The sequence below is a fragment of the Lithobates pipiens genome, unplaced genomic scaffold (genome assembly GCF_037356315.1).
Source record: "Lithobates pipiens isolate NorthernLeopardFrog02 unplaced genomic scaffold, aLitPip1_a1.2 Scaffold_27, whole genome shotgun sequence".
NCBI lineage: Eukaryota > Metazoa > Chordata > Amphibia > Anura > Ranidae > Lithobates > Lithobates pipiens.
The window spans coordinates 10,188,362-10,199,086 of record NW_027507788.1 but is presented as its reverse complement, the minus strand read 5'-3'; the positions used below and the strand labels follow the sequence as shown (position 1 = coordinate 10,199,086).

Below are 10,725 nucleotides of genomic sequence, written 5' to 3'. Positions count from 1 at the left end.
GGTTGGCGGCTGGCTTGTCAGAACTCATAGCCCGCCAACTACTGCCATATAAACTGGTGGACTCGGAGGCCTTTCGCAAATTTGTGGCCATTGGAACACCACAATGGAAGGTCCCAGGAAGGAAGTATTTCTCAGAGAAGGGCATCCCAGAGCTATATGGCCATGTTCAGCGGCAAGTGAATGTATCTCTGGCACACAGTGTCGGTGCCAAGATACATCTGACCACAGACACGTGGTCTAGCAAACACGGGCAGGGAAGGTATATCAGTTTTACTGCCCACTGGGTGAACCTTCTGACGGCCGTCAAGCATGTAACCCGTGGCACCCGTGTAGATTTGGTTTTACCGCCACGGATTGCATGCAGGCCTGACTCTTCTTCTCCTCCTCCTACTCCATCCTCCTCCCTCTCCTCCTCAGCTGCCTCCTCCTTTTCCGCTGCTAGCGTCTCTTCCACTGCACCGCCCAAGCTCCCCAGAACCTATTCCACATGCCAGGTGAGACGTTGCCATGCCGTGCTGCGTCTGTTGTGCCTGGAAGCAAAGAGCCACACTGGCCCGGCACTCCTTTCAGCTTTGCGTTCACAGGCAGATGAGTGGCTAACACCGCTCAATTTGACAGTTGGTAAAGTGGTGTGTGACAACGGTGCCAATCTGCTTAGCGCATTGAAACAGGGCAAAATCACGCACGTGCCGTGCATGGCACACGTCTTAAACTTGGTCGTGCAGCGATTCCTTGTCAAATACCCTGGGGTCCAGGACATCTTGCGGCAGGCAAGGAAAATCTCGGCCCATTTCAGAAGATCTTACACGGCCATGGCTCGCCTTGCTGACATTCAGCGGCGACACCATCTGCCGGTCAGACGTCTTATTTGCGATTGCCCGACGCGATGGAACTCAACCTTCTATATGCTTGATAGGCTGCTCCAGCAGAAACGTGCAGTTAACGTCTACCTGTATGAACTCTGCGAAAGAAACGGTTCTGGGGAGCTGGGTTTTTTTTCACCGCGCCAGTGGCTGCTCATGCGCGACACATGCAGACTTCTGCGGCCATTTGAGGAGATCACCAAACTGGTCAGTCGCAGCCATGGCGCCATCAGTGACATGGTACCTTATGCCTTCTTTCTGGAGCGTGCATTGCGTCGTGTCATTGATCAGGCTGTGGAGGAGCAGGAGCGGGAAGATGAGGAAGTCGCAATGCTGGATGAATTCCCAGGGGGGGCTACTCTATCTGAGACAAGTCAACAACAGGAGTCTGATGAGGAGTCAGAGGAGGATGGTGCCGGGGCGGATGAGCAGGAGCAAGAAGAGCATGCTTTAAACCTTTCTGGGATCCCTGTTGTGCGAGGATGGGGAGAGGAGAATGAAGAGGACGACATTATCCTGGATGATGAGCAGGAGCCAGGCCACCACACCGCTTCCACTTTAGTGCAAATGGGGGCCTTCATGCTCCAGTGTTTTAATAGGGACCCCCGTATAAAAAGCATGAGGGTCAAGGACCAGTACTGGGTGGCAACGTACTTAGACCCCCGGTACAAACACAAAATGGCGGAAATGTTACCGCCGTCGCAGAGGGCTGTCAGAATGCAGCACTTCCAGGCCTTGCTTCGAGAAATGCTGCATTCTGCTTTTGCGTGCGCTGGCAGAGGAGCAATTCCCACTCCCAGAGAAGGATTTGCGGGTACCAATCCAACAGCGCCTGCAAGAAGAGGCCGGTTTGAAGATGTGTTGGTGACTTCGGATATGAGGTCATTCTTTCAGCCGACCCATCGACAGGTGTCATCCGGATCCAGCATCAGGGAACGCCTAGACCGTCAGGTGTCCGACTACATTGGGTTAACGGCCGATGTGGACGCTCTGAGGAGTGATGAACCCCTAGACTACTGGGTGGGCAGGCTTGACCTCTGGCCAGAGCTTGCCCAATTTGCAATCGAACTGTTGGCTTGCCCCTCATCCAGTGTCCTGTCCGAAAGGACGTTCAGCGCAGCAGGGGGGATTGTGACCGATAAGCGTACTCGCCTAGCTCACCACAGTGTTAACTACCTCACATTTCTAAAAATGAATGAGGCATGGATCTCGGAGGAATTCAACACATGTGATCAGTAGACCATGTATATGTCTATAAACAATTTTTGGAATCAAGCACACAGACCTTCTTAATTCATTTGGCTCACTTCCCTGACCCAAAAAAGCACACCGTACTATATGCCCCTACCCTCCTCTTTGAAGAGGTTGAGCGGTGTCATATTTCTACTGGGGCTGCTTATTATGAGGGGTTCCCACCATCCCTGTGCTGTGCTGACTTCCTCCTGGGTGTTCTTATTATGAGGGGCTCCCACCATCCCTGTGCTGTGCTGACTTCCTCCTGGGGGTTCTTATTATGAGGGGATCACACCATCCCTGTGCTGTGCTGACTTCCTCCTGGGGCTGCTTACGGTGCTGCTGTCAGCGCTGTATGTCACGGAGCTGCTGTCAGCGCTGTATGTCACGGAGCTGCTGTCAGCGCTGTATGTCACGGAGCTGCTGTCAGCGCTGTATGTCACGGAGCTGCTGTCAGCGCTGTATGTCACGGAGCTGCTGTCAGCGCTGTATGTCACGGAGCTGCTGTCAGCGCTGTATGTCACGGAGCTGCTGTCAGCGCTGTATGTCACGGAGCTGCTGTCAGCGCTGTATGTCACGGAGCTGCTGTCAGCGCTGTATGTCACGGAGCTGCTGTCAGCGCTGTATGTCACGGTGCTGCTGTCAGCGCTGTATGTCACGGAGCTGCTGTCAGCGCTGTATGTCACGGAGCTGCTGTCAGTGCTGTATGTCACGGAGCTGCTGTCAGCGCTGTATGTCACGGAGCTGCTGTCAGCGCTGTATGTCACGGAGCTGCTGTCAGCGCTGTATGTCACGGTGCTGCTGTCAGCGCTGTATGTCACGGAGCTGCTGTCAGCGCTGTATGTCACGGAGCTGCTGTCAGCGCTGTATGTCACGGAGCTGCTGTCAGCGCTGTATGTCACGGAGCTGCTGTCAGCGCTGTATGTCACGGAGCTGCTGTCAGCGCTGTATGTCACGGTGCTGATGTCAGTGCTCTGTATTACGGTGCTGCTGTCAGTGCTCTGTATCTCCTGCACCCTCTTGTTTGCCTACCCTGGTCCCTGACCTTCCCTCTCCTCCATTGCCTTCATTAGCTCCATAGTCCTGAATTGTCAGAACAATTTCCCAAATAAAAAAAAAATGCTTGTAGTTATCGATCCCAAATTCACCTCATACATGTATTATGCTATTGTCCAGGTGGTGGGACTACGTGCTACCCCCTAATAATTACCCCGTGGCCGCAAATTCGACCTAAAGGTTTGCGAAATTCGCCTCCCATTGAAGTCAATGGAGCCCGCGGCGAACGGTCGTTTTCGCGAACGTTTGTGTCCGTTCGCGTTTCGCGTTCGCGAAACGTCCCGTCGGAAGTTCGTCCATCACTACTCACCAGCACCCATCCAATTCAGTCTCACCAGTGTCCATTAATGCAGCCTCACCAGCGCCCATCAATGCAGCTTCACGAACGCCCATCAATGCAGCTTCACCAGTGCCCATCAAATACATTCTCACTAGCGCCCATCAATGCAGCCTCACCAGCGCCCATCAATGCAGCCTCACCAGCGCACATCGAATGCAGCCTCACCTGCACCCATCAAATGTAACCTCACCAGTGCCCATCAAATACATTCTCACCAGCACTCATCAAATGCAGCCTCACCAGTGCCCATCAAATGCAGCCTTACCAGTGCCCATTAATGAATGTTTACTTGCTTCCATTCATTCAGTTGGGAGTTGGGACACAGACAGTCCTCCGCCACCGCTGCGCCTCTAACACTACATGTGAACAGAATGGCGGCTACCTGCTGATGCTGAGACTTAGTTGCTTGCTGCAGAGAGAAGACAGTAGGAAAACCAGTGGCCGGGCGCCCTAGGCAGCTGCCTAGTTTGCCTAATGGTAGCACCGCCCTTGTATACGCTGCCGGCGTTTTGTGAAACTGATAGACAGCTCTAATGGGCACTGATGGGCTGCCCTGATAGACAGCTCTAATGGGCACTGATGGGCTGAACTGATAGACAGCACTGATGGGCCTGCACTGATCATCATCAGTGCCTTGATTATCTGTGTACATTTTCCCTGTACAGGGCCAGCACTACTTATGGACAAGGTAGGCACCGGCCTAGAGCGCACATCAGTCAGGGGCATCACGTCAGTGCCCCCCCCCCCACCACAACCTCCAGGCTCCTACATACGCTGCATGCGTATCATGCACGGGGCCAATGACTGACTCCACCCCCAAAATGTTAGCAGTCTATATAAAGGTGGTGTATACATTGGCAGGGAAAAGGGGGTGGAGCCAAGGGGGGCGGCAAAATGGGGTTTCGCCTAGGGTGTCAAAAATCCTTGCACCAGCCCTGACCGCAAGCGATGTGATTGGAGATTTTGATAAGTTTGGGGAAAGCAGCATTCTTGCTGAATGACGGCTGTAAGAAAATGAATTGCAGGATAAAGCACATAGACACCGTATTGAGGTCAGTTGGAGTTTATTAACAGTCCGAAGAACACAGTTTACTAAGTACAAAGTACATACAGTTTTTCCCCATTAAATATACAATAAAAAATATACTCAGTTTTGGGAAACTTACTTATTAAATTAAAAATGTAAACAATAAAAAAGAATTTTTACAAATCCCTTTTTTTTTGTTTTATTCTGGATGAAGCAAAGAATAGAGACAGCCCCTGGCAGGTATTTACGTTTGGGGTTTCTGCCAGGACCATGTCTCCTCGTTTTCTGTAGAAGGATAGACGCCACTCATACCAGCCAAAGCAAAGGAATGGTGTTAGCCTCAGCTGCTGCTCCCGCCATGTCTCCAACGCGTTTCCCCCCCCCCCCTCGGGCCACTGGGGCATGGTCATAGAGGACCTCTGTGACCAAGCCCTGTTGGGTGAAATGTGTCAAGGAGCATGGCTGGAGTGGAGTGGAGGCCAACACAGTCACAGTACTTAGCTTGGGCTGGTTTGAGTGATGTCTACTGTCAGCGCTTGTGAATCAGTTCAGTAATAATTATAATAATAGTAAAATAATAATAAACACCCAAACCCCGCCGAAAAAAATAGATAACAGTAATAATAATAATGATAATAATGTTAATTAATTATTATATTATTATAAACATTATTTGTTTATGTCACACTATGTTTGTTCTGTGAATTGTCAATAAAACAATGTTCTATCTTTTATATAGTAAAATACCTCTTATCATTAATACTGCATATCCCCTGAGGAAGCCCATGGTGGCGAAACACGTTGGGATAACAACCTTCAAACGGTCACCTTACGGTAACAAGACAATTTTTCCTTTGATGGATCATTACAAGACAAGCTGTATGTAATGTTTATGTTTGTTAAAATTACAACAAACTTTTTTTTTCTTTTTTTAAACCAGATCCCTTTTTATTTTTATATGCAACCAACATTCAAACAATACAAACAAAATATGCAAACAAAATCACATTAAACCAAACACATTCCCACAAAACAAAACAAAAAAAGATCCCAAACCACCCCACTTCCCCAAAACCCCCATATCCCCCGGACAAACGTTTTAACTGTCTGTTTTTTGTATTAATAAACAAATTTTATTCTTACATATAAATTTTTGTCTTCAATACTTGCTGGCACCCAGAAAATCCACCCAAAAAACTTCTCTGTATCTATAATAACAATAATAATAAAATATTAATAATAATAATAATAATTATTATTATTATTATTATTTTAATTATTATTATAAATGCATTTATTTATTTTGTGTTATGTTTATTTATTGTTTTATTATTATTATTATCATCATTATTAGTAATATTATTAGATTTTTTTAAGGGTTAAGGGTTAAGGTTAGGGGTTATTTATTTTATCTATCTATATATTATTACATAGTATTCATTTATTTTATTAAATTCGATTAGATATTTTATTTTAGATTTATTTATTCATTTATTATTATTAGTAGTAGTAGTAATAGTAGTAGTAATGGCTTTACCCTAACAAAAATAAATAAATAATAATAAGACAATAAATAAAATATTAACCTCTAACCCAAACCTTAAACCCTAATCTTAACCCCTACCCCTAAACCTAACCCTAATCTAACTTTAACTCCTCTTACCCCAACGGTAAAAAAATGATAATAAATGAATAATAATTAAAAAAAAATTAAATTAATGCTGATGGAAAAGTTAACAATTCTTAAAAATATAGCAACAAATGATGCACCAGGTGATATTTTTTTCTATTGGCTAATAAAAAGAATCTGCCAAAGCTCAAAAACACTGTATAAAAACACACAAAAAAGGCCCATAAAAGTGTGTGAATTTTTTTTATTATTTTATTATTATTTATTATTATTATCATTATTAATAATATTATTAGATTTTTTAAAGGGTTAATGTTAGGAGTTTTTTTTTTTTATATATTATTACATTATTACATAATATCACATATTACATATTATTACATTACATTATTAATAATATTACATAGTATTCATTTATTTTATTAATTATTTAACATTACTTTTTTGTGGATTTATTTTACATTTATGTATTAATTTATTATTATTATTATTATTAGTAGTAGTAGTAGTAGTAGTAGTAGTAGTAGTAGTAGTAGTAGTAACACCCTTACCCAACAAAAATAAATAAATAATAATAAGAAGAAAATAATTCAAATATTAACCCCTAACCCAAACCCCTACCCCCTAATACTTACTTTAACTCCTCTTACCCCAACTGGGAAGAAAATGATAATAAATGAATAATAATTAAAAACAAGAAATTAATGCTAATGGAAAAGCTAAAAAACCTAGCAACAAATGAAGCAACATGTTTATTTATTGTTTTATTATTAATAAAAAAACCTGCCAAAGCTAAAAAAAAGCTGTATAAAAACACGAAAAAAGGCCCATAAAAATGTGTGAATTTTTTTATTATTAATAATAAGACAATAATTAAAACATTAACCCCTAACCCAAACCTTAACCCCTACCCCTAATTCTAAAAAAACTAAACAAAAGCTAACAGAAAAGCTAAAAAAAGCTGAAAAACCTAGCAACAAATGATAAAATGATTGGCTATTAAAGAAAAAACCTGCAAAAGCAATAAAAAAAAAAACAAATATAAAAATACCTAAAAATGGCCCATAAAAATGAGATGTAAGTTGGGAAAGAGTAGGCCCACCCTCAGTACACAAAAGCTACGCTAAAAGCAAGGTAACATGTCAGGATCAAGGCGTAATAGTTGCAGCGACCTGCCTTGAGGGATTTTCTCTTCGCCAATTCCCAGTTGCGGTGCCTTATAGCGGAACGTGTCTGTAAAACAGAATGAGATCTTTAAATGCTGAGCTGAATTTTTTATTTTATTTTTAAAACATAGATAAACATTTCAAGCGAGCTGAAGGTCCGGCAAGAGGAGAACCATTCTATCCACCTTCCCAGGGACCCGTATCTTCTACCTTCCCTTCACCCCAGCACCGAAAGCCTCTCGATGTCCATGTCCTCTCGCCGCATGCCATGGCTCCACCCCCCCTCCTACATCACTGCTGTGTCCTGTTGTGACATAGGGGTCAGGGGGCGGAGCCATGAAAATGTAGGCGGGGTGACATTGCACTAGGTCCCCCAGACACTAAAGCAGCCCGTAGATCATGTGAATACCTTTCCTTCCACCCTCTCGCAGCGCTATTGTGATCAAAAAATACCTTTTGAGCTTTATACTGACTGTTCTGTTGAATGCAATATTCTTTGTGACCTTCTATGCTCATTATCTCCTGATGAAGGGACTGATTTTGTCCCAAAACGCATTGGGCACACAGACAAAAGACTACAATTGCTACAACAGTCATCATATGTATCTCGATCATATGTATTTTATTGATGATGTATACACCTTTTATGTGTGTGCAATAAAATTTGATATTTTTATATACATACATCTGTGTTTTCAATAGTCGCCTCTAAAGTCCCAACAGTACCAGGGGGTATTTACATGTTCACTGGGGATGTTGGCAACATAATAATATGACTTACTCATGGTCTATCGCTTTGCGTGTACAACCTAGCAACAGGCTGGTTGTACTCAAATCGATCAATGATAGTCCAAGTCCTCCCACCCACTGATCTCTCTGACAACACACCTGAGAAAGTCATTCAGACGAAACATGTCAGGATGTGGGCTCCCATCATCCCTGTGCTCATTATGAGGGGCCCCCACCATCCCTATGCTGTGCTCATTATGTGGAGCTCCCTCCATCCCTGTGCTGTGCTCATTATGAGGGGCTCCCTCCATCCCTGTGCTGTCCTCATTATGAGGGGCTCCCATCATCCCTGTGCTGTCCTCATTATGAGGGGCTCCCTCCATCCCTGTGCTGTCCTCATTATGAGGGGCTCCCTCCATCCCTATGCTGTGCTCATTATGTGGAGCTCCCTCCATCCCTGTGCTGTGCTCATTATGAGGGGCTTCCACCACCCCTGTGCTGTCCTCATTATGAGGGGCTCCTACCATCCCTGTGCTGTCCTCATTATGAGGGGCTCCCTCCATCCCTGTGCTGTGCTCATTATGAGGGGCTCCCTCCATCCCTGTGCTGTCCTCATTATGAGGGGCTCCCTCCATCCCTATGCTGTGCTCATTATGTGGAGCTCCCTCCATCCCTGTGCTGTGCTCATTATGAGGGGCTTCCACCACCCCTGTGCTGTCCTCATTATGAGGGGCTCCTACCATCCCTGTGCTGTCCTCATTATGAGGGGCTCCCTCCATCCCTGTGCTGTGCTCATTATGAGGGGCTCCCTCCATCCCTGTGCTGTGATGACTTCCTGAGTTTTTAACTTCCTCATAATGAATAATCGCAATTAACGAACATTCTTATTTTGTCCGATTCTCAATCTCCCATTGACTACTAGTACCTGTCTCCTACTCCCATATTAAAAAAGGTCATTTTCCCAACCCCTACTCAGCAGCAGAAGAAAACCTCCGATTGGTCAACAAAACACCAGTCACGTTTCCGTTGTAATGAAATTTGGATCCGAAATCGGTAAACGAAATTTCGTATTTCGTACAAAATTCGGAAGCATAGCCAATCGTATTTCGGATCCTCCCGAATGTTCGAATTCACGGAAATTCGTACGAATTTTCGATTCATGATAAAATAATCGCACATGTCTACCATATTATTGAAGACCAACTCTGCTCTGTGTGTATGGGCAGACTGCAACAACATTTGCACCGGCAATGGAGACATCGGCATGGCGGGGGCTGGGGGTCAAGCTCCTGGTGATGGAGACCTGAGGGAGAGATGTCCTGTTCAGGCTAGAGTGCGGCTCTCCCCAGACGTTGCGCGTGACTCTCATCTCAGTAGATGGTGTGTGCGGAGTGCGGCTCTGTACTGACCTACCCTCCTCCTTTCTACAAATGTCACCGCACGCCCACCCCGGCCCTTCAGCCAACTGAGCAGCATTTGGCTGGTCAATGGGGGCCTCCCATAGTGGCGGAACCCCAAGGCCCCAGTTGCAAGTGCAACCTTTGCGACCCTGGCAGTTCCATTACTGCCACTACATGTAAAAAAAAGTAAATTTAGCCGAAAAGCTAAAGAACTGAATATATTTTAACATGTTAAAGTGGATACAACCTGGTCCTGTTAGCATTGATAGTACGGCCCTGGCTCTCCGGTGCCATGCGCACCACCAGTGGAAATCTAGATCACGAGCAAGGAGCATGCTATAGCACTAAGGCCAACAGCAACCAACTCTACCCAACATTTCTTACCTGAATGCTGTAGGTAAGCGCCGGTATCCCAAAAATGAAACAATATAGAAGGGTCACGATGGACCACGCCAAATAGTCCCTACAAGGGGGTGTTGGAGAAGAGATCTTAGTAGTTTGCGTGGTCACCACCATTGGTTGGACAGCATTAACGATCACTGTGGCTGGAACTGGACAGTTCTGAGGGTCCTGCCATGGTGGCAGCATTTTGGGAGTCATGGCGGGTGGGGGCGAAGGAAGATCTGTTGGTTCGGAGATCTTTGGTGTTGAGAATTGTGGGTCATCCATTGGAAGAGGCTTTTGAAATATCTTCCGGTCGTTCTTGTTGGGTTGTGGAAGAGAAATTCCCATTTCTTGTGGGGGAGGAGGAGAAGGATATGGAGGATGAGGAGGAAGATTGACCATACCTCCTGGTTGGGATTCTGAAAGCACCCGAAGATAATCCGGTGGAGGTGGGTAGAATGACGGTTGTGTGGTGTCCATCACTGGAAGGGACTGTTCATAACGTGACGTAGCGTTTTGGTAGTATGGCGGGGGATTGTCCTGATGACCAAAGTCTACAGCTTCTTTCCAATTGCCCTCTGTGGACATGATGCCCTTCGATTGTCGTCGGGTTCAACAAATTTGCTGGCACTCTGCCTTTCTTCTTCGGTTTCTTCACCTCGGCTTTGTCACCAGTTGTGTGACTTTTCTTCAACTGTAGACCAGTTTATACATTTCAGGAAAATTGCCTAAAGATGGAAGTAGGCGGACCCAAGCCACCTAAACCTTTTTTTTTTTTTCCGGTAAATAATATATTCTTCACCAGGTCACTGAAAAATGTTGATGAAAGGAATTTTTCTACCTTCTGAAAATTATTATTGCGTGGAAAAAAAATGGCCTTCAGGCATCTCAGAGCAG

The 10,725-nt window shown here is 45.2% G+C and overlaps 1 protein-coding gene across 1 annotated transcript; it reads right to left on the bottom strand.

Moving 5' to 3' along the window:
- Positions 1–6,605: 6,605 nt before the first annotated feature.
- On the bottom strand, positions 6,606–10,506 carry LOC143933076 (uncharacterized). Its single transcript, XM_077456030.1, has 2 exons — positions 9,829–10,506; positions 6,606–7,382 (listed from the first exon to the last, which is right to left on the bottom strand). The coding sequence occupies exons 1-2, from the start codon at positions 10,414–10,416 to the stop codon at positions 7,254–7,256; spliced, it is 717 nt and encodes a 238-aa protein (XP_077312156.1). The 5' UTR covers positions 10,417–10,506; the 3' UTR covers positions 6,606–7,253.
- Between the last annotated feature and the right edge of the window lie 219 nt (positions 10,507–10,725).

Excerpts from the sequence above, each read along its gene's own strand:
- LOC143933076 (XM_077456030.1), bottom strand. The coding sequence starts at position 10,416 with ATGTCCACAGAGGGCAATTGGAAAGAAGCTGTAGACTTTGGTCATCAG. Across the intron at positions 7,383-9,828 it reads CGCTTACCTACAGCATTCAG|ACACGTTCCGCTATAAGGCA; the intron begins GTAAGAAATGTT and ends TCTGTTTTACAG.